Source organism: Melanotaenia boesemani, chromosome 2 (assembly GCF_017639745.1).
Source record: "Melanotaenia boesemani isolate fMelBoe1 chromosome 2, fMelBoe1.pri, whole genome shotgun sequence".
Lineage (NCBI taxonomy): Eukaryota > Metazoa > Chordata > Actinopteri > Atheriniformes > Melanotaeniidae > Melanotaenia > Melanotaenia boesemani.
In genome coordinates, this window is record NC_055683.1 from 18000766 (window position 1) to 18025313 (window position 24548).

At 38.9% G+C, this 24548-nt stretch overlaps 1 protein-coding gene across 3 annotated transcripts; it reads left to right on the forward strand.

The window, feature by feature from the left end:
* Window positions 1-256: 256 nt before the first annotated feature.
* ciita (class II, major histocompatibility complex, transactivator) lies at window positions 257-23035 on the forward strand. 3 transcript variants are annotated; one of them, XM_041973558.1, is made up of 21 exons: window positions 257-1616; window positions 11241-11294; window positions 12858-12893; window positions 13034-13093; window positions 13485-13583; window positions 13693-13749; window positions 14824-15051; window positions 17675-17725; window positions 17843-17956; window positions 18055-18108; window positions 18191-18408; window positions 18559-19889; window positions 20128-20664; window positions 21117-21296; window positions 21390-21461; window positions 21540-21620; window positions 21708-21791; window positions 21879-21962; window positions 22083-22166; window positions 22353-22436; window positions 22525-23035. In XM_041973558.1, exons 1-21 carry the CDS (start codon window positions 323-325, stop codon window positions 22598-22600), a joined length of 4878 nt encoding a protein of 1625 aa, XP_041829492.1. In that variant the 5' UTR covers window positions 257-322; the 3' UTR covers window positions 22601-23035. The 3 variants fall into 3 exon arrangements, with proteins under 3 accessions (XP_041829492.1, XP_041829501.1, XP_041829509.1); XM_041973567.1 differs by lacking the exon at window positions 257-1616 and adding an exon at window positions 7306-7456; XM_041973575.1 differs by lacking the exon at window positions 257-1616 and adding an exon at window positions 7581-8045.
* The last annotated feature ends 1513 nt before the right edge of the window (window positions 23036-24548 follow it).

Consider the following 24548-nt stretch of genomic DNA (forward strand, 5'->3'; position numbering starts at 1 on the left):
AATAAAAGCTAGTTGATATATCAAAGTTAAAACATGAAACAGAAATGATGCCTCACCTCAGGTTCTCTCTTTAAATAAGCATTTTGCAACCTCACTTCCTAATAATGATGATGATACTGCCACCTCCAGTCTGTCCTGCAGACATTATTAGAAGCAGACCTCCCATCAAACCTCAAAAACACCTCCCTGTCCTATAGAACGCCTCCTGGACAAAATCTATGTTGGAAGAAAAAACAAACCCCAAACTTAAAACTCCATCAGACTTATTAGACAGTGCCTTTTTTCGTAAGAGCTTGATGACTCAGAGGCAGGCATCATCGCCATGGCTCAGTTTGCAGAGGTTCTAGACAAAGTGCGGGCAGTTCTGACCTGGGCCTCTCCAGCTGAGGTCCAAGCTTTGCTGAGGGGTTTGGTGGAGGAGCAGATCATCTCGGAAACATACAGCAAGAGCTTGAATCTGAATTGGCTTACGGAGCCTTATGTGCTTGAAGCCGGATGTGAGGGAGCTGTACATTCTCCAGGACCGACCATGGGCCAGCACCTTAACCAGACACAGATCAGTCGGGTGAAGACTGGAGGATCAAAAGCTGCTGTTGATGACCTCAAGCTGGACGATTTAAGGTGTGTCTCATTTCTGGATGGGCTTTACGGCACAAGACCAAGGACACAGATGAACCCACTTTTTGAATGTCAAGATATTTACAAAATTAATTCGAAGGAAATTCATGAATTTAGGGAAGAGGCAGCAAAGGGAAAACACTTCCTCAGTCAAAGAGGCTTTTCTACATTAATAGCATCCGATTATCAGTGCAGCCTTAGATTCAGTAATGAAGAAGTGCTGAGTGGAGAAAAACAAATGCAGAAGCTTGTAAGTGATAATGAAAGGGTGAATGAGGGGAATTTGGAGAATGAGGAGTGGTTAGAGCAGGTAGAGGAAGCTGCAAGGAGGATGGCCATTCCTTTGTGGCAGCACTGGGACAGAGGGCGAGAGATGCTGCTGCCGCTGGTTCCCTTCATGACTACTGGCTGCTCAACAAGTAGCAAAACGATGTTGGACAGTGAAGCACCGTGCTCTGTTTTGGATATGGAAGAGGAAATGGAGCTTGCAGCCGCTTGCAGGATGCTTGATGCTTACATTGGTAGCCCTGAGTGTGCAGAATCAGGGATCACAAACTTCACACTTGATACAGAAGCAGCTAGCCATGAGCCAGAAAGGCTTTGTTTCTCTACACTCGACACCACGGCAATAACTGGCTCAAACACGGATCACTTCAGGATCCTCGGAGCAGCAGGAAATGCCTCACCTGTTGAAGCCTGCACAGCAACCGAAACAAACAACATCACCGACATGCTGGAGGGCCGTCAAGATGTGTGCTGGTCGGCTGACAGGACAACAAACACAACAGAAGACCTGCTGTGTCTGACAGCAGATGCACAATGTAGAACATTTTCTGGACCCTTAGAAAGTTCTTTAGAGGCACCTAAAGTTTCTAAAAATGTTGCACAAGATGACTCTGTTTACTTGAGCATGATGGAGGAGATTACAGATAACAAAGCAGAGGTTTCCAGGAGTGCATATAGAGCAGAAAACTTTGATAGTGTGGATTTACTTTGGGGTAAGTTTATTCATCGTCTTATAACTGCTTTGAATTCTCATCTGTCGAATGATGCTATCAGCCGATGTTGGTGTGTCATAGATGTTTTCTTTGTCATACATTGTTTTGTATTCATCATATGCATACAGGACATAATGCAGGAAAAATAATAATTTTTTTTTTTTTCAAGTTCAGTGTTAGAATATTTTGCCCGGTAATCCAGTATCACTCTCTCGTGTTCCTTCTTTTCTGTTTTTCTGCCTCCTTTTTATTTCCATGACCTCTAATTTTCATGAAAAATCTAGCATTTACAGGAATACTGTCCAAGCCTGCATTTCATGTAAGTCTGGGCGTCACCGTGGAGCTAGAGACGGTTTGTTTTGGTCTTTGTAAGTGTTCCAGGTGCTTTCCTTTTTTTACCCTCTCGGCTATAGCAAGTCCCCTTTGTTATCTGCCAAAAGCATGCCATGTTTCATGTTTAGTAAATGCCTTGTGGTGAATGTGAGGCTTACTTTCACTTTCATTTTGAGCCAGTCCCAAGTCACCCTCAGGCTGCCACACACCCTTTCCCTTGGTAAATAAATTAGCCAAATAACCAAGGTCACTGCCGGCTAATTATATCCAGCGTTTACAGTTTCTGATTTGTGATGGTGAGGAGCTCACCTCAATTTTGGACTAAAAACATTAACAGTGAAGATGCACTTTATTGTAGGCAGTGTCAACACCAGATTGTTGGTAGTTTGGGGGATTTTCAGTGAATCCGTAGAAGAGAAATGTTAAGACTTGCTATGCAAAGTGAAGACCACAGTCATTTGCAGTGGGGAGACCATTGCTGTACATTACACAGTTTTTTGGCAAAGCGCCTGTCCAAATAACATTTATATCTGTCAAGGTTACCACAACATGGCTTATAAACAAGGGCGGGCCTCTGTTTTCTGGGTGTGATAAGCTCTGTGTGTGTTGAGGTAAATGGTATCTGCTAGTAATAATGTTGCATTGTTTGACTTGAGTTAGAATGATACGTTTTTTAAAATCCTGGCTAGATCAACAGGTTTTTGAAGTAAAAGGAAAAGAGAGTAACTGAGCTGATTCAAGAGGACTGCACACTTATTACATAAAATTTAAACAATAATGTATTGTGTGTGCCAGCATAGTTTGGCAAGTGGATATTAAAAACAGATAGACAGGTTGAGCAGGTGCTTTCCAATAAATCTTTATTGTTCCTGTTTCCAGTTGAGATTTTTTTTAAGTCAGGTGCAACAGGAAGCTTTACCACAGGATTTCAAACCCTGCCAATCGGCGTAATGATGTGCACCTGTTTCCAAAAGAGTTTTTTTATAATGTGAATTTAAAAAATGAATTGATTTTCAATTTATCGGTGTGAATTGTGTCATTTAATATATTACCGACATGTGTTTAAAGTGAAATTCCTTTGCTTTTAAGGCCTGTTCTTGTTATTTAGAACCACATCCCTGCAACACTTTAAAACAAGGATCTGTAAGATGAGACTGCTTAACTTAACTTAAATGATAAATTAATCCATACAGAAATTTACATCACCCTATATGAGGATCGTGTAGTTGCAGGTCAACCCCAGATGATGAAGGAAAGACATCCCTAAAATATATTTCCAAATTATTTTGTACAGCAGTGCCTGGGAAGAAAAGAGACGACTTGATGGTATTAAATTCTTAATGTTTGAAAGAAATTTTACCTGTTTTGTTTGTAGTGAAAATCACTGCATGGGCTCACAGCACAGCTCACTTCTGCATCCAAAAGCCACAACAAATATAACTTATAACACATATAACAACGAAAAGAGGTAAAACTTCTACAACTTCTACAACAAACTGGGATGCTTTGGAAATGTATATAAAACCAGAATGCAATGATTAGCAAATCATATTTTATTCCCAGTAGAACATAAACAACATATTAGATGTTAAAATGAGATATTTTATCATTTTAGGGGAAATCTTAGTATTTAAAAGTTGGAACAGGGTGATGTTTAGCATTGTGTAGCATCCCCTCTTCTTTTAACAACTGTCTGGAATCGTCAGGGAAGTGAGGAGACCAGTTACTGGAGTTTTAGGAGAGGAATGTTGTCCCATTCTGGTCTGATTCAACGGTCCTGGATCTTTGTCGCTGGATTTGTTTGTTTTTTAATGCTCTAAACGTTTTTCATAGCTGACAGAGCTGACCTGCAGGCAGGCCAGTTCAACACCCGAACTCTTCTCTTGCGAAGCTGTGCTTTTGTAAAGGAAGCAGTATGTGGTTCAGCGTTGTCTTGCTGAAATCTGCAAGACCTTCTCTGAAAGAGACGTCTTCTGGATGGGAGCAGGTGTTGCTCTAAAACCTCTGTATTTTTCCTTATTGGAGCCTTGACAGATGTGTAAGCTGCCCACCATGAGAGATGCAGGCTTTTAAACTGTCTGCTGATAAAAAACTAGATGGTTAAGACATCTAGTTCCAAAAATACTTTAAATTTTGATTCATCTGATCACAGAACAGTTTTCCACTTTGCCTCAGACCATTTTAAATGAGTTCTGGTTCACAGAAGATGGAGGTGTTTCTGGGTCATGTTCACATATGGCTTCTTCTTTGCACGATAGCGCTTTAACTTGTATTTCTGGATTGCACGACTTTATTTTTATTTATTTAACCTTTATTTAACCAGGTGAAAAATGTTTGAGAACCAGTTCTCATTTGCAAACAAACGAAGTTTGTTCACAGTGATTTCTGGAAGTGTTCCTGAGCCCATGCAGTGATATCCAGTAGAGAATCATTCCTGTATTTAAATGCAGTGCTTAGTGCTGAGGACCTGAAGATCACCAGCATCCTATTTTGAGCTTTGTCCCATGCGCACAGAGATGATTTGATGATTTCATACAGTTTAGATGGTAAGACCTTCAACTTTCTTTTTTTTTTTGTTTTTTTTTTTTTACGTAGAGGAACACGTTTTTAAAATTGTCCAGCAATCTGTTTATTGCAGATTGGTGAACCTCTCCTCATCTTAAACCCCGTCAAGCTACTGACCTGTTACCAGTAAAACTAATTAGTTGTCAAATCCTCCTCCAGTTGTTTATTTGTGCCATTTACTTTTTCAGCCTTTTGCTGCTCCTGTTCCACGTGTGTCATCTGTGTCTGCCATCAAATTCAAAATGAGCTAATATTTTCCATGAAATGGTAACACGTCTCACTCTCAGCATCTCATATGTTGTTCCTGTCCTATTGAGAATATTAGATTAGCAAATCATTGTATTCTGTTTTATATACATTTTACACCACATCCCAGCTGTTTTGGAACTGGGGTTGTACAAAATTTGCTAAAAATGTTGAGCAAATATAAAAAAATTAGGACAACTATCTGCAAAACTTGAGTAAACTCAACAACGGGGTATAAATGGGAGCTGACTCAACTTCTGGTGTGGTGTGACTATAAGTTAAGAGGGTAACTTAAAGTACAGGCTTAAATTGAAAATCTTGCGGTTTTTAGAAAAATAATCTTCGGGCTAGGTTTCAGACCATTGAGCACAAGGAATACCTTCTGAAACACTTCAGAGGTATGTTTCAGCACCTTTGGGTATATATAACTCCCATTAGGAAGGCTCAGGCTCTGAGAACATCAAGTTCTTGTAAGACTTTAGTTCCCTCTATTATGATTCTTGCTCAGGCTGGGTCAAATGCTGTAGTCCCTCCAACGATGATGATAGTCGTCATCACTTCACTGGCAATATCCCATTCATCCTAAGTAAATCAAATATAAGTAAATAAATGTCAGTATTTTAAGTCCATCCATCTTCTATACCTGCTGCATCCCCAATTAAACTCTATTTACTCACGCTCATGCCTAAAGGCACTTTAGTATTAAAGTTAACCTTACGTGTCTTTTGAGTGTGGGAGGATGCAAGAGCACCCAGAGAAAACCCAAGTAGGGACAAGGATTATATGCAAACTCCACAAGAAAGGCTTTAGCCCATGTTTTAAGGATATATACATGCCATATATATATATATATATATATATATATATATATATATATATATAATTGAATTCAAATTTTAGTTAACATACCTGCTGTTATTGCTGGAGAAAAACCGGTCAGTCAGCATTAGTTTTGAATTTGGACAAGCTCAACCCTTGTAGTGACAATAATTGCTACAGTTGTTAAATGAAAACGATTTTAAGGTTCTAAAGTAAAACCGAAAACTACATAGGAGACACTAGCTAACTGAAAAGCTATCAACTTGACAACTAGAAAAGTTTTCAGAGTTTCATTTATGGTGGATGCTTTTTCAGCAAAACTAAATGAAAAGAGAAAAACAAAAGCAACTTACCAGAAGAACGTAGCATGAAATCAAACAATGCAAATGCAGCCTCCACCGTCTGCGCTTTAGCAGGCACGGCCTTGACTCCAGGACATGTCTGTGCAAATAACCCTGTCCCCAGCTTTTTAGGTACGCTTATAAAATAAATGAGTTCCCCTTGTTGGAAGGAGGTAAATTTGTTATATTCAAAATGTGTAAATTTTCAAGTTAAGACAATCTTCATTTCTATTTCTATGAACCCTTTTAAAATAAGTTAACAACTTATTAGTATGTGTACATGCAACAAAGTCTTTTGTGTTGAAAATATTTATTATTTTAAGCTTTACATACTAACCTCATGAATCATTTCTTAGAGTGCATGTATTTGTTTTGTTTTTGTAAACCTGCCCTGTCCTGCATCTTGACAGCACGATGACAGTTGTGCTGAACAAATTTACCTTGTGAAGAGGAGCCTTTTGGATGTGGGGCTCCAAAAGGTGTATAGAGAAGAGATGGGAAAAGAAAAGGTAGAAAAAGGGAAAACAAACCATAGCAACTGCAATCAAACTTAAACAGAAAAAGTAAACATCCAGCTGTTACACCTGTAAAGAAACAGTAAACATCCTAAACGCTTCCAAGAAATCACAGCAGACAATCATCAGGAGCACCTGTGAGAAGGAAATCTGTAAAAGCCATGATCAACAATGAACACAACAGCCACAAGGAAATGTGTGTGGGTGTGTCTGTGTGCAAGGTTGTGGGTGTGTGTGTAGGTGTGTGTACTAAACATTAGGGGTGAGTTGTGGATATTGATCTGGGTTTTGAAAGACTCTATGGCCTGCCTGCTGCCCACTCTTGTCACACAAAGAAAAAGTTTGGTACATTAAGAAATAAAATTTTGAACAAAAGGAGGTGATCACGTTTTCAGTTACAGTAAAGTTACAGTATTTGCAGATCTTTTATGTTAACATTTTGCACAGCATCCCAGCTTTTGGGGAATTCTGTCCAGTGTCCTGAGCGGGAGTTGGGAGCTCTAGTCTTTCCTTCGTATCACAGTCTTTATGATTGTTCTTTTAATATGCCTGGTGAATTTGCTTATGTACTGACAATTATTCATTTTGGCTTCAGATTTAATCTCATTCTTTAATAGTAATAATAATAAACGATAAAACATTAAGACTGACCACACAAAAGCAGTTACACTAAAAATATAAATGAGTAATAAAAGAAAGCATTAAATATTAGAAAGTAAACCGAATAATCACGTCAACGGACACCTTGTTCTGAATACACAAAACTGAAACTTCGTTGTGGTTCTAGAAATAGCCTGCAAAAAAAACACGGACTTGCTGCAAACCAGCCCCTCTTTGTCTGAGTCTGGCGTCTGTGGAAGAGTGAAAGTAAAAGTCAACGGTAAAAGCTGCAGTGAGATGGAGCAAGTTGCGCGCACTGGCTGAAGGAGTCATCTGAGGACAATCTTTATGCAGCTTTGTATGTAACTTACAGTTTTTGGAGTTTCTCATAAACAGCTGGGAGTTCCGTGGAGTCCATCAGGTAAATGTTATCCTCTGTGATCAGGGCTGGGTGGGCACATTTATCCAGACTTCGCAAGATGATATCTGAGATTCCATTTGCATCCTCAGTTTTTATTCCTTGCGTTTTTAATTCCGCGTAGTGACGTTAATACAGTGATTTTGATTTTTACAACTTCAATATCATCTTTATTTATATGCTGTATTTATAACTTGCTTTAATAAGTTGATTATCATAAACTAAATCCATTTTCCAAACATGCATGCAGTTCTCTGAATTAAACATAAAAACGAATTAGTCATTTAACTTAAACGACCTTGCTAAACGCACATGGGTTTACAATGCAAACTTTTTGTCACAGCATGCGCCATTACGCGCGTGCCGTTATGGTTAAGCCCACCAGCGTGGTGTAAAATGGTGTTTGAGTTCCTGTCGTTGTTACTCTAGCCGAAATTAGTCAGGTTGGTGTTTAAAGGAGTTTACAGGCAACTGATGTGATATGAGTAGGCCGTGGTTGGAATAGGCGCGTTTGGGAGTGCCAACGCGGAATTTTACACACTGACTATCAGGATTTAGCAGGCGGTTAAAGCTCCTCTCTCTCGCTGTCTCTGTGAGTTGGTCTGCGTTCATATTAATCAATTGTTAATGATAAACTTGATGTGAGAGCTTACTGTATTACTTGAGTTGCTAGGGTAACTTGTGCCAACTTGGCAACAAACATTTTTTTAATAATTTGTTCCAAATGCGCTGTGTGTGTGTAACCTTTACCCAGCAATTATGTAGTAAATACACCCAGAATCCTCAATCTAATAGATAGCTGTACTTCTGTTTTTATGAGAACGGTACCAAAAAAATAAAAAAAAAAAATAAAAAAATGGCAGATTCATAACAAAAAGTCTTTATTTATGTTTATGTTTTCATTATTGTTCTGCTGAGATTATATATGAACTGCGTGTCTTTTGATGATGGGATCAGCTATGGCCTTTGATCCCCATCCAGTATCGATTCAGTGCATAACAAAATCATAAATTCTGCTATGGCCCAACTTCAGTTAATTTGTATTAAAACAAACCTGAAAGAATAAATTGCACATTAAAGCAGGGTACTCCTGTAGTCCTGTTCAGTCTCAAACTAAATATTTTTAGATCTTCCTTATCAGATATTGTCATTTCTTAACTAAAGAAACTTTAGTTGTTAGAACAAAGCAAGCGTAAACAACTCCACATGCTCTTTCTTAAGCATGTCTTACAAATACTGTATCAGTGTTTTATCTGTATTTTCAGTTTGGATTGATGCTATTGGATCATTAATCATTGCATCAATGTGGATTGATGAATCATTACACCACGAGTAAAGACTGAACAAGACTTTTTTTTTTTTTTTTTTTGCTTTCCTGTTATGGCACATTGTTCCACTATCTCATCACTAAAACTCTTTCGGTCATTTGATCCTTATCAAACAAAAGTATGGGTGTGTTATTGCCATACAAGGGCGTGGCTGAAAACCACCAGAGGCTAAGCTTTAGGCTTGTGGGATGTAAGATGAAAAGTAAGGAAAGCACCTATCTGTGTTGTCACACCCCTTAAAACGCTTACACCAATAGGAACAGTGCTACCACCCATTTACCTGCATTTCCTTTACTTTCAAACAAAGGTGGTGCCCTTATTGGACAGACATTTTCAGTGGAATCGGGTGGTCTGGCAATCAGAGTGTCACACTTTTAAAATACTTGTACACCGAAAGATTGGAGACAACATCTAACTTCTCTTTTATTTGTCTGTCAATGTAAATGCAGAATTTGCAAAGCAAACTAATCTGTATGGAGCTTCAGTTCAACATGCTGGAATGACTCAAGCCTGCATGTCAAGTAAAATATCTACAGGAATTGTATCAACACTGGCATACCATTATATATATATATATATAGGTTTCAACAGTGAAGTCAACTTTTTTCTTCTTCTTCAGCTGCTTCCTGCATAATTTCCCACCATCCTATATTTTCATTTTCATTCACTTTCCCAAACTACCTTTCTTTCATGATAACTAATCGATCCTGTTGCACAGATCAGATGAATCCGAACTATGTGCAAATGTATGATGCACTCATGGCCACTATTAGGTACACCTTGCTAAGTGTGGCAAGACAAAATGCTCCACATTATGACAGTATAACACTGCATCAGGCTGACCCATCGATACAAAGCAGGATGGATCCATACTTTCATGTTGTTTATGCTAAATTCTGATCCTGCCATCTGAATGTTGAAGCTGAAATCTAGACTTATCAGACTGAGCGAAACTTTTCCAATCTTTTATTGTCCAATGTTTGTGAGTCTGTGTGAATTTTTTGCCTCAGTTCCTTGTTGTTAGCTGACAGAAGTAAAACCAAGTGTGTGTTTTTGCTGCTGTAGCCCATCTGCTTCAAGGTTGGATGTGTTGTGTGTTTAGAGATGGTATTCTGTAACAACTGGTTGTTTGAGTTACTGTTGCCTTTATATCATCTCGAGTCTGTCAGTTCTCTTCTGACCTCTGACATCAACAAGGCATTTTCATCCAGACAGCTGCTGCTCACTGGATACTCTTTCTTTTTCAGACCATTCTCTGTAAACCCTAGAGATGGTTGTATGTGGAAAAACCCCAGTAGATCAGCAGTTTTTTAAAAAATACTTAGACCAGCTTGTCTGGCACTAATTACCATGCCACCGTCAAATCACTAATCCCCTTCTTCCCTACTCTGATACTCCATTGGAACTTCAGCAAGTCCTCTTGACCATGTCTACATGTCTAAACGCAATGAGTTGCTGCTGTGAGATTGGTTTATTAGATATTTGTGTGAACAAGCAGTTGAACAGATGTAGTGCAGATCTGATTTTGGGCATATAGGTGCTTTTTTACAACTCAACAAAATCCATCAAAACACACTTAATCCTCCTTATTTATAGAGTTTCTTATATTTTTCAAGCCTTACATTTTTTTCATTGGGTTATCACAGGTGCTATTAAAAAAAATAGCCAGCAGGTTAAAATAACAACTGAACAGGCCTGGTGTAACCTTCCCAAAAATCCCTGGTGAATTTTAAGGTGGGCAAAACATTAATGTAAGTCAGCTCTAACTGTTTGTTGATTATAAAACAATGCTACTGTTGTCCAAAATAAGTAAGCTAGCAAGTTACTGCGGCTGTTGGAGCAGTGTTAACCTTGATCCATAAATCATTAATTTAATTTACTTCATTATATTAAGGGAACTGTACCTGTGATACTGTGATTTTCCTCCTTTCCTTCTATTCCTTCCTGGACGTGTCAGGTTGTTTTAGCCTTTACACATTAATTCCTCTAGAGTATAAATCAATATCCTGGTGTTGGAATCACATCCAGTGAGATTCAGACAACTCAGCTCCCGACCCACCCCAATCCTTACCGAGGACAGGTAGGTAGGGTGCAGTGAGTCACTCAGCAACCCCCTAAAAAAGGGCCACTCCATTAGGCTATGGATGTGTTTGCTATGAAGTTTTGTTGCAGTGGGCTTATGTAATATTTCAATTACTAATCTATGATTCAGAGGATTACCATTTGACCCAACTTTATCTTTTTATTGTTCTGATAGAGTGGTAATAACAGAAGAGAGGAATCACTGCAGACATGTGCAAAGCCTGATAACAATAACATCCTCTGAGAGGAGTGTTAACACCAAATCATCTATTGACTACTTTAGTCTTGTACTTACGTGATACTGCCATTCCTTATTGATCTTTATTTACATTCTTTGTCGTGTGTGTGTGTGTGTGTGTGTGTGTGTGTGTGATCAGATGCCATGATGCAGGAGATGGAGCAAGACCTTCTATTTGACTTTAATCTACCAGGTTAGTTTAACTACATATTTCTGCAACTTTCTATAAGGTTTTCTACATGGAAGAGAAACAGATTATCTGCTAAGCTTGAATCATCGAGCTTTACATACCAAAACTGTCCCACAGATACCCCCCACCTGCCAAAAGCTAACAACTTTTAACAAGCAGAATAAACATTAAATGAAAAAGAAAATGTGAATGATTGAAACTAATAAATCATAATGACATTATCCATAAACCCTCACGATTTGGATTGCAGGGTGCAAATTATTTTAAAAATATACTGAAATAGCTGAAAAATATGAAACTGCATAAAGCACCTGATCAGCTTGACATGTATGAGTTCAGTCAGATAAATCTTGCATGACTCCAATCACAGGCTGTATCAGATGATGATGACCCTTTAGCTTGTAGTGTTGTGTTTGCCATTAGGTCTTCCTCTCATTCAGACCCACTCCTCTTATAGAGAATGTGAAATTGTGTCATATCTGGTTTGTTTATTTAGAGGCCATATTCCTACTCGCTCTAAAGGTGTCATTTACATGTACAGACTTGAAATCTGACTTCAAAATAGTGTTTCTCAGACAATGAAATGATTGTTCATTCCAGTTTCCATTGTTGTAATTGACCATATACTGTATGTTCAGTCCTGGTTAAAAAAAAAAAAAAGTTTTCAATATTGAAACTAATCTTTCTTTTTATAGTGACTCATATAATCAATTGCATGACTCCATAAAATCATCACGTCTAATTATTGATTCATTTACTTCAATATAAAACAAGAAAACAGGGTCAGATGTTGTGAGGCATCAGATTTTAACATAACACCAACCTTGTTTTTGAGAAGAACCAAACAAGCTTCTCTTTTAGTTGATTTAAAAGACTTAACATAATTTGTTACACGTGAACTGTAAATATTGTGTGGCAAATTTAAAAACAACATAAAATGTTCAAAGCTATAAAACTTTTCACATATCTTTAGAAAAAAAAAAGTTAGTTACTCATTAAAACTAACGGGATTCAAGGTAAGCTGAGCTAAATTGGATCCTAGCTTAGGAGAAACTAAAGTTTGCTTCGCTTGCTAATATGTTAGTTTAAATGCGACCAAATGTTCGGTTAGGCTAGCTTATGTGAAACATAGCTTAGCTTGCTAATAGATTACCTTTTTAAAGTTCTTTTAGATTTGATAACTTGTTTGTTTTTCAAAAGATATTAGAAATGCTTTATAAATTTGTTTATTTTAAGGAACTTAAGACTAAATGTCAGTGTTAGCATTTTGTGTTACAATTGCTACAGCAGCAAGGGGAGATATTTCAGGTGGGTGACCAGCACAGTGCGTGGAGAACTGCTGCCAATGTTCCAGATAAGTTAAGTTACATTAAGTTAGTTAAGTCAAGGAAGGAAGTTCCTTCATAGCAAGCATTCCCGAAACCAATAGCATGGCACTCCAGCTAAAATGAAACTCAGGAAACACTGGTCCATTGAACGGTAAATGAAGATGACTTATAAGGAAATATGATGAAAACAAACTGCTGCAAATTTCTTGTCTGATATTTATTATTATTTCTCTTTCAGAGGATTTATCTGAATACATGAATGAGGATTACATTGGTAAGTTGCTCCTGGGAAATTTATAACAATGTATAATTTATTATGCATGTAATACAGATCTGTGAATTCACATACAGCCACAAACACACAAATATAAAGGCAATTTATTTTCTAATTATGTCTTTCATTCACTTTTCTAGATCCATCTGTGTTCTTAAATGATTTTGGGTTAAGTTGTATGGATGAACTCAACTCCTACAGTAAGAAACTCTTGTTATTTTGTAGTTGTTTCTTATGTAATAATAATAAGAGTTTTAGTAGCCCATGTTGCACATTAAGGTTACAATCTTTATTTAATCAATGAAGTAATAATTTTATTTAATTGCTTATGTATCACTGCAATAGTTTGGTGTTTGAAATACTAGACTAAAATGGAAAAAAGCTAATGCCCACAAAGTATTTTTATTTTCTGTGTGTTTGTATGTTTTAGACCACATTTTATACCCCACCACTTCCTTTTTTAAAATCTTAAGGATGTCTAGAAAAAGCACCTTTAATGGCTGTGCTTAACAGATCACCACTGAAATACGTCACTATAAAAACTAAGTTAAGTCAGTGTGTCTGACTCACTTCCTTTTCCATGCCAATCAGGTGACGTTCCTATGGCAGACGTCCCTTGCCCATCCAACAACTGCAAGCAAGGGAACAAACTGCTTGGTGAAAGTAAAAAAAGGAAAAAGAGACTAAGAGGTAAAGAACCAGTCATATGAAGCTTAATTTTAAGGTTTACAGCCCAAAAATACTGAACATGTAAATTAATTGTATCTTATTGTTTATAATGTAAATTTATTCTTTCCAGTTTCTCCATCTCAACGGTGTACTAACAAGAAGAAAGCAAGAAGAACAAGAGTTAAAGGTGTTAAATCTGAGCTCCTCCTCTATTTTTCTGTCTATTTAACTGTAAATGGACTTTTACCTAAATAGCGCTTTTCCAGTCAGCTTCACCACTCAAAGTGCTTTACACTACATATCACATTCACTCATTCACACACCCTGATAGGCACATCGGGAGGCAACGTGGGGTTAAGTCCAAGAACACTTCGACATTTAGTCAGGGAAAGCCTGGAATCGATCCACCAACCTTCCAGTTGGAAACCAACTGCTCTTCCTCCTGAGCTACAGCTGACAGTGTGTGAGAGCGACAGAGATAACCTCCACATTCCTCTGTTAGCTTTTCACCTGAAATGTTTCATCATAACCCATTCGCCAATCCCAGTGAATTCCTAAGGAGAATAACAGATTTGAGAACATATGGATGGAACAACCATACAACCAGAACAATAAAAACAACAACAACAATGTTAGGTAGTACTAACTTATAATGATCTAAATTACACAAACCAAAACAACAGATCTCATCATTCCCATACCATTTTACAAAGAAGGCATATCACATGATGTTGTGGTATGGACATTCTGTGAAAGGTATTCTGTTTTTTAGGGGTTTTTGTTTAAACTTAGTTCCTTTCTTGGTCTATAATGGTGACTCCCACACCGAAAAATAAGGAAGTTTCATCTTAACCATGTCAGATGCAACACTGATAAATCAAAAGTAGAACTCTCACCTCACTCGACTTCCTCTTTCCTAGCTGCAAACTTCAAGTTTGTACTTTGTGGACATTTCTTAACTTCTGTAGCCGCATTTCAAACGTTGCATCTGTGTGCAGCTGATAACTGACCAGAAAGAGTTGCTGAAATTCTAAACATAGATGATACGGTGAATATGAAGTACACATAAGCTGTATTGTGGATTTTTATGTGTCTGTGTCTGCAGTGGGAACAAGTTTGACTCCAAATCTAATTTCTTTTCAGAATCTGCTGAAATTCATGTTGTATGCTTGTTGTCTCTCCACCCATCTCTGATTAACTGAAGATTAACAAAACCTGCGTGCAGAAACTCATAAGGATTTTCCATCTGGTTGTTTTGCAGAAACAGATCTGGAATCGGTGCCAGTTCCAAAAGAGGCTGTAAAAGACCTTCCCACCCCTCCAACAAAAATCATTCATGTTATTCCCTCCCAGCCAACAACTCCCATTCCTATCCAGTTCCTCGCATTCCCTGACACTTCTAGATATCAGGTGGTCCAGCTGTCTTCTTCTCCTCCTGTTATTAGACTTCCACTACCCAACACACCTGCCACACCTACGTACATATTCGGTGAGTTCATACACAAAGCTGATACTGCAAGGCCCAATTTCCATTTTGTTCTTGATTCTGTTAAACATTGGAACCAGGGAATAAAATTATTCAGATAGCATCCCATTGTGGCATTAGTTCTCATTTCAGCACTATTTAGACCAGATCATTCCAGACTATGTACAGGAAGATTACATTCAAGATATGTCAGGGGTGTCCAAATCCAGTCTTCATGGACCACAATCCTCTAGGTTTTAGATGTTTCCCTGCTCCAACACACAGAATCAAATTAAATGGCTCCTCTCAACAGCTTTTTGTCAAGTTCTACTGAAGCATGCTGACTTATCAATCTGATTCAGGTGTGTAGCATCCAGAGACATCCAAAACCTGCAGGACAGTGATCCTCGAGGACCGACGTTAGACACCCCTGACATGCAGAGTTAAAATGTCTCGGAACCTGGAAATGATTAACATGAGCACTGCACATCTCCTGGAGTTTTATTTGAACATTGATTGATTTGAGGTCTGGATGTCTAAGAGCTGTTTTTCAACCACTAGAAGTGAAGTTACAATATAAATACGCCAAAATCTCACAATTAATTTATTCAGTTGCAAATTTATTGGCATACATAATTAAATTTAAGTTTGTTGTACAAATGATGAGTTGCTGCGTCATGGTAGAACATGACATGATGAATTATAGGAAAGGCTCAGAGTCCAGACCCTGGTGGTGAGCTGTGAGAAGTGGACGTCTCAAAATTTAAAAAGAGAATTACAGCAGAAGGGAGACTTCAAGAATGAGAAATAGACTGATTAGCTGGTGGAGAAAGGAAACAGAAAGACCATTGGATCAGAGCAGTGGCATCATATTAATAAGGTTTGAGTGTATTAAAAGAGAAAGGTTTAGGGGGATATCAGATCTCCCTGCTTGACCCCACCCTTTATGTTGATAGGAGGCACAACCTCACCTGCACTACCAACCCTTTTCACATTTACAAATGAGTTTAGAATTACACGGATCACATGGTGCTCCACCTGTCTCTGCTGTAGAACTCGGGAGAAATGTTTTGTGAGTTGCCTCTTCATATCAGAACTTATGTGTAGAGACAGGCTGTTCCACAGATTAGGAGCCACAACTGATACGGCTCTGTTGCTAATAATCTTTAGTCTGGATCTAAGAACATCCAAGAGTAACTGGTTCGTAGACATCAGTGCTCTGAACAGCACAGATGTGATGTGGTCAGGCTGCATATTCCCTATCAGAGTGTGGGCGGCTGCATTTGTACAGCCTGCTGACTGATCAACACTCACGTATAAAGAATTACAGTAATCTAAATGAGAAGTAATAAAATCATGTATCACTCTAAAAGTTAGGCAAAGGGATGTAGGTCTTCACCTTAATGGGTGAGCTTAAGACTACACATTTATAAAATTTAATCTTTTTGACTTTGAGAAGCTGCAGTTGTGGCTAAAGGTCTAAAGACAGTTAAACATCTGTTTAATATCTTTGAAATCTAATTGTTCATTCTCCCAGTGATGGTGCAGTTTATTAGGCGGTGTTATTTGGTTTCATTTCTTGAAACTCTGATCTCTGTCCTACAAATTTATCACTTGAGTTCATTGAAGTGTTTGTATTTATTTTTTCACACTGTATGAGTGCAATTTGCGTCATATATCTGTCTGCTCTGATAAAAAGAAATGTGACATATTTTTGCTCACATGGCACAGTCAGTGGCAAATACTGCCAGGCAGTTTGGTTTAGTGTTACATGCTCTGAGCCACAACCCTTTAGTACTGTGTTGTGTAAGCTCTATTTGCACTATCATAATCATAACAGGTATTAAAATCTGAACCTAATCATCTACTCTTACTGCAGTCATTGGTGAGAGCTAAGTAAAAAAGTGTAAAGACTCATTCAGATTCAGTTATATTTTGTGATGGACCAAGCAGTTGAGGTAAAAAAAAAAAAAATAATAATAATATTTTTTATTATTTAACCTCCCCAAAATAATATGCAAAACAAAAAGGAAATTATGCCTATAAACGAGGTCAAAGTAGCCAAACTACTCAAAATAACTGGTAACAAAACAAGAATAACTCAAACAAATTTACTTAAATAATGAGACAAAGGGGGGGTTTAAATTGTGGCCCACAAAAAAAAAAAAAAAAACACACACACACACACACACAAAGGGGTAAGACACACAGAAATTTAACTGACACTAAAACAAAGCAAATCCATTTCCCCCATGATGTTGAACTGTGGTATGATCCAGTCATCTAGTCTTAGCATGCAGGTCTGCTCCACCCTTTTACCACCACTGTTCTTCTGCTAAGGGACTAGAGAAGTAGCTCAACAAAAAGAAGAGAAACCGTTAAATCAACTAAAAGATGACAAAACAGTGTAAACTACAATGTATGCACTTATTTCAGGATACAGTGTTGTCATCGTCTAAATAAAATGATGCCAAACAAAACTCAGCTGTGTGTTGCTCTGTAAATTAAATCCATACCTAAAGAAAACAGAACATAAATGTATGTGTAATGTGGTTTATTGTAAATGTAATGTTTCTAGTTACCACATTCGTGTGGCTTTAGATGCATCCATCACACACAAGCTTAATACACTCTGTTTCTAATACAGTTCCTGCTACCTCACCACCCTGCAAACGTCAAATACCACCACTCTCCCCAGGTGAGTAAGAAATGCTTTAATCTGGAAAGTTAATGTAAATGTTGTATAAGCCAGTCCTCACTTAATGTGTGTAGAGAAAACATGTATGTGTGACACCATTTTTCCATTTGTTCATAGCGAACGGCGCCGTAGCGCCAGTTCTGATGAGTTCGTCCCCTTCAGGTTCTCGATCAGACACGGCTAGCAAAGCCATGTCTCCTCCTTGTGCTTTACCTCCTTCACCCAGTAATGGTGAGCTTCACCATCTTTCTCCTTCCCTCTTCCTCATGGATACCGTTGAACTTACATGCAAATGAGAAACTGAGTTTGAGTAATTTGTCACATTTCAGAGTCACCGCCATGCAAGGATTCACCTCATTCTCCGATTGTTCTTGACATTCCACGTAAGTCAATAGCTTCTCTTGTTTTAGCTGCAGTTTCTTCTTTGGAGTAGGAGCTTCATAGTTACTTGTGTTTGTTTCTCAGAAGGTGTAAGGGACTACATCCGGGAAGCCAAAGCACATATGTGTGAAACTTGCCAGGATATGGAGGCAGGATTGAGCCTGACTTCTCATTACGTAGATGTGCGAGTAAGCCAGAGAGAGATTTTACGCTCAGGAAAAAACCCAAACAAATGTCTGGAAAAGGAATTAGTCATCACTGGAGATACAGATCGGCAAAAAAGCTCACTGGAACACAGTCAAGTAAGAGTGCTGCTGGTGGATATACAGTACCAGTCAAAAGTTACCCAAGAGATTTAATGTGTCCAGCCTTTTGACTAGTATTATACTGATTTGTCTGCATCAGTAAAAATATTGTTGGATGTGTTTATATGTTTGTCCTTTCCCTTTCAGATCTTTGAAAGCTCAAATGGGAACAAATCTAAACAGTATATTTTGCTTTTTGGAAATGCTGGCATGGGGAAAACCACCTTTATCAGGAAGCTGTGCCTTGATTGGTCAAGAAACTGCATCTCTCAGTTTGACTTTGTCTTCCTGTTTGATGGCTCAGCGCTCACTTTAACGGAGCCCATCTATAGCCTTCAGACGCTCCTTCTCAGCCTTTCCTCCTTTGCTCCCTCCTGCATGGACCCAGAGGCAGTATATGCTCAAATCCTTGCAGCTCCTAAACGTGTGCTCATCATTTTTGATGGGTTTGACAAGTTGCGGGATTATGAAAGTCTACTCCAGGCTCAAGAAAAAGACTTGGTAACATCACTGCAGAAAGACAGCAAAGCACAGATCTTCACAGTAAGACAGCTGTACGCCGCCATGCTTCAGAGGGTCCTGCTTCCAGGCTGCACCCTTCTGCTTGCCAGCCGACCAAGAGGCACTGCCAGCCAGTTACTCCGGCGGGCAGATAGCCTTCTAGAGGTGTGTGGTTTCACTCCAGCAAATGTGGAGACATACATGTCTCAGTACTTCACAGATCCTGAAGTCAGAGCGCCTGCCTTGGACTGCTTAAACAGCAGCAGCTACTTACGTCTCCTCTGCTGCAACCCTGGATTGTGCCGCCTGGTGTGCATGGTTTTGGAGCAATCCAAAGGTTCAGAGGCCCTGCCAAGAACTTTAACTGGACTCTGTCATCAAGTACTTTGTCTGAAAATGGAAAAGGACAGAGGGAGCACACAGTCACATGCTGAAAAGGACATATGTGTGCAAGCTGAACAAGAAACACAAACAGAAATCTCTAACAGTTCTCAACCAAGGAGGAGTCAAAGAAATAAGTCGACTCAGTCTAGATCACAGGTACACACCTCCACTTTCACCTCAAGAGCAAGGAGGAGAAAAGAGCAGGAGAAGCTGGAGGAAGAAGAGGATGAGGATGTTTGCAGAAAAGGAAGGGACAGAGAATTATTGTCCAAGCTGAGCTCTTTGGCCTGGGAGGACGTCAAAGCCTCTTCCCCTATTCATCCAACAGGACGAGGCATATCTGCCAGACTCAAGGAGTTTGGACTCAAGACAGGACTCCTCGTCTCACAGCACCTGAGAACGAGGCCCCTCGTCTCAAGAGGTGAGAGAGAGGGAGGAGAAAAAGAGGACAAAAATGAGATGGGAGAGGAAGGAGAGAACAAGGAAAACAGAGAAGACAATGACATCATCGTGGGCTGTGATGAGCACATCCTGATGTGGGCCAACCCTTTTCTTCAGAGTTACATGGCTGCAGTCCATTTGTCTCTGTCAAGGTAACATAAACTGTTTCTGCTTTCACCAGAAAGTACAAGGGATGCAACAACTAACTGAAAGATTAAATTAAATGTGTCTTATTAAAACTTTCATTTTCAGTTGGGATAACTTGGTGTCTTTTTGTTGTTAGAGTTGAAACAAAACAGCATATCCTTTCCTCACCAGGATCTTTTACACTTTTACTTTCAGCACTGATTCAGCTTTTCCCTGACTCACACTCATTTTCCATTTCCCCAGAACTGTATCAGACCGTTCCTTTCTCCAGACCCTACCTTTCCAGACGAGTGCAAAAGGCCAGCGGCAGCCTCAAAGGGAAGAGCTTGAGCTCACTCAGCAGATTACAGTCGGTCTCCTGTTCCACAAGAGGACAGAGCTGCAGAGGCTGCACTCCTACACAGAGACGGTGTTCAGAGATATGCTGGCCAGCAAGCAGGCTTTAGTAACAAAACACTTGGAGAGCCTTTCCTATGGTGAACTGAGCCCCGCTCAGGTGCTGGAGGCATGCCGCTACATTTATGAAGCAAGCTTCACACACGAAGAGACAGGCAGAGACAGTGGAAGCACTCAGCTGCTGACCCGTCTGGCAACAAATCTTCCAGAACTCCTGACATTTCATGGAGTCCCTCTCAGCTCGCCAGATGCATTTACTGTGCAGAATGCCCTCGATCGTGGTGGGGCTGAAGGTAGAAGTTTCTGTTTGGATCTGGAGGACTCTGGGGTGCAGATTTGTGGACTCCGAGCTCTTGTGAGTCTCAACAACATCAATACATACAGGTAAACAGCTGCCTTGCATCAACTGCGTTACTCACCCTTTCCTGATTCGTCCAATAAAACAATCCTGTTAGGGCAGGGCTGTAGACCTGCCCAGTGAGACATGAAATGCAAATTATTTTTGTTTAAAGGTTGGTATTGTCATGATGGAGCCTTTCTAAGGCAAAGACTAAAAGTGTCATGGTTTAAACTAGGTGTTTATCTTTACTAAGACACATTAAGTTGCTACTGTTAGCTTGTGATGCTATTTAGCTTACTAGTCACTGAAGTTCAATACTTCAAAGAACAAAAACAATTCTACACTGCTTTACAGAAGAATGATTTCTAATTTTTATGTAGACCATCATCCACATTATCGTCCATGAGCTAACATGAAACTGGCTAAAAAAAAAACAAAAAGTCCCCTTTATTGTTTGTCCAGCCTCTTAAACAAAGCATTTGTGTGTGTCCTTCAGGGCTTGCATTGCCGATGTCATCTCCCTTTGGGAGCAGCTGGAGCTGAGTGGTGAAGAAAAGCTCCTACAAAAAGCAGTGTCCAAGTTTAAGATCCACCCTCTGAGAGTCACACAAGTGTGTCACATAGAGCACCTAGAAAAGCTGGTGAACATACACCTGCACAAGAGACTACCAGACAGGTAAGACAACACAGATCCTGTATGCTTAGTTAAACATCGCTACACACTAGTTCTTTAATTGAATCCTGAAATGTGTGTTGCGTTTAATTGCAGCTCCGGCCAATCAAATTCCATCCTGACAGAGGGAGTACCAGCAGTCAAAGAGCTGCACAAGCTGGAATTTGAGTGAGTATTTCTGACATTTGATATTATAATTTAATTGGAAAATGGTGATGGTAATGATAACATAGTGTTTCTTCATAGGCTTGGTCCAGAAAAGGGTCCTCTGGCTCTTCCTAAGCTTTGGGACCTCCTGCCAGGGCTGCATAACCTACAACACTTGGAGTAAGTTAGCTTGTTCTATTCTATTCTATTCTTTTTTTTTAAGATGCATCTTATCTCACAGGATATATATTTCTTTTCTTTTTTCAGTCTAGAAAAAAGTAAGATAGGGGACAAAGGTGCAGAGAAACTGGCTAATGCATTAACATCACTCCGGTCGCTGGAGGTACTCAAGTGAGTAAATATTGAGCCCTTTCTCATTGACTTCTCTTTTTTCCAATGAGTTGGTCTAAACAAGTATTTTCTCTGCTCAATGTTCAGTCTTTCACAGAACTGTATAGGAGACCAGGGAGTTAAGAAACTGGCACTTGCACTAAAGGACCTGCCCAAACTGCACTGTTTAAGGTATATAATACACACTCATGCACACACACTCATGCACACACACACACATGCCCCCACAGCACTTATAAATGGCATCTTTCTTTAGGCCCACATATTTTCACTTCCCTCTTCATTTTCCAGCCTCTACAGTAATGTGATTTCTGACGAAGGGGCGGAGAGTTTAGCAGCTGTCCTTCCGCACATGGCTTCCCTCACTGACCTCGAGTGAGTATGCTCAGAGAACTTACGTCCCCATATAATACTGTGTTTGTATACCAGGGATAAATACAATGTAAAAAATGAACCACATGGATATAATGTTAGTGGTCAAACATTTACAGTTGATTTATTGGTCCATAATCTGAGAAGTTGGATTTGTCGCCGATATTTTGTTCTCATTCTTTTTAACAGTGTGAAGTATAACAAGCTGACGGATGTTGGAGCGCAGAGCCTTGGAGCCAGTCTGAGAAACTGTAAGAAGATTAAAACTCTGAGGTGAGCTGTCATGTCATGTTACTCAATAAAAAGTCTTTTTCTCAATCTTTCTTTCTTTTTAAGCTTGTTTTGTCTCATCTCATCCCAGGATGTGGAATCAGTGTATTCCCTACGGAGTCTTTGAGAGACTTCAGCAGCAGGACAGCCGCATCCTTTGGCATTAGAGTGATGATTAAAGGTCTTTTCTTCCAACCAGTGAGCTTTTCATCAAGCATACAGCTGAACACTACACAAGTCTTCCAGAGCATGACAAGAAAGAAGCGCTTGTGCCAGCTTGCACTCATCATGTGAGATTCATATTGTGTCTGAAACTGTACTTTAATATGTGCACCTCAATGCGCTGCATATGGCTGACTGTAATACTTAATACAAACTTAATAAGTAACTTTGCACTACTTTGATGTTGTTTTAGGGTTGTTTGTCCTTGTATATATGTTGTTTTTTTTTTAAGTATTATCGTTTGCAGTTTTTGTAGCTGGACATGATAATTTTCTTATCAGCTGGCACTTTATTAGAATGACAGTATTCAGTTTTGTTCTCTTCTTTGTTCTGTTTTCCATTTTTGTCTAAATTAGTTTTATTAAAAAGTGTTCCTTTCACTTCCTTTGCTTCAGGTTTCTGTTCTCCATTTTAATGCAAACTGAATCATGTTGTCTGGAGTTCTGCATTGTTACATGTTGCCCCGTACGTACCAAAACATTAGTGAATCAACACAATGACGTTTTGGAGATCTGATGTTACCATTTCCTCAATCTTAGCATGTTAGTTGATACTAATCGTAATACCTTTCTTGGTCATTGGTTAGTGTGCAACTCAGCCAAGTCTAGTTTGAACTACCTGTGGTTGTTTTTTTTTCTATCTGATATAAATTAGTTTCTTGTTTATCTACAACCACTGTATTCTTCCTGGATCATGCAATGCATCCCATAACAATGAGCTTATTTGTTGATTTTAATTGGGACAATGCAAGTTAACAAACATCAATACATGAATGCATGATGCAAACATGCTTTATATGCATGGATGATAGTAAAGAACGCTCATTTCCATCTGGATCTATTTTCACTTGTTAGAAAGTATATACCCAGCGTGCTTTGCAGTATCTAACATAGGACCTTCTGTAATGCTGATGCTTTGCTTTTGTTCTCCAGCTCCCTCTTGTGAATAAAATGTAAAATTACACCAACAGAGAGCTAATTAACATTAGAAATGAGCCAGTTCAATTTATGTTCGCTTAAGATTTATTAAATACATGTTTGGAAATAAAACTTTGTAACAGCTCAAAGCTCAAGCTCTGGCTACAGGCTTTATGCTGATGAAGTCAGCAGACTTGATCAGATCCTGACCAGCATAGCATAAAGTCATGATCACTGTCCTACATCTGCTACTAACTTGGGGTTGATCCAGAGTCAGAGTGGTTTGTTTATAATTGCTGCATGAATTCAGGAAAACCGCTTATAAAAAAAACATTATTGGTAAATAATTTGTTGCTGCAACCACAACTGAACATCTGCCATGCAAAACAAAATATTTACATGTATATATTTGATCAATGAGACAAGTGGAAAGATTTAACATCATTTTGGTAACCGTGGACATCAGACTACTGAGGTATGGGGTCATCAGCTCAGTATTATCAATTAAAAAGCCATTATAAGTGTGCACTGTATGAGCTGCATACGCATCGGTACACAACACCGTAACTGGGCTGAAAAAGCTTTTTGTGAAATAATCCTATATTAAACAGTTTGACTGGTCAGTGAGTTCAGATCTTTTTTCTTTTTCAAAATATACATAACCTCCCAACACATTTTTTTTCCAAAACAGCACTTTATTGCAGCTTTAATCCAAGAAGCAGCAGCTCTCAGTCATCCACATTGGTTTAACCGTATCAAAAATTTTGCCACTGAATTGAATATTTCTTCATGAATCCTAGAAAGATAAACCAATGTTGTATTATTTCTATTATTAAAAGAAAAGTCATTGTTGAGTCAACATATAAGGCTACAGCATTCACCAAGAATGATCTTTGTTAACTGGAGTCCTTATTGCAGTCAAAATAAATAGTCTTGCACTAGGATCTATTTTATTGTCTAGATTCTTGACAACAGT

Bases quoted from the DNA above. Each gene is read 5' to 3' on its own strand.
- ciita (XM_041973558.1), top strand. From the start codon at position 323: ATGGCTCAGTTTGCAGAGGTTCTAGACAAAGTGCGGGCAGTTCTGACC. The intron at 13,584-13,692 runs GTAAAGAACCAG...TATTCTTTCCAG, and splicing joins AAGGAAAAAGAGACTAAGAG to TTTCTCCATCTCAACGGTGT. The intron at 22,437-22,524 runs GTGAGCTGTCAT...ATCTCATCCCAG, and splicing joins AAGAAGATTAAAACTCTGAG to GATGTGGAATCAGTGTATTC.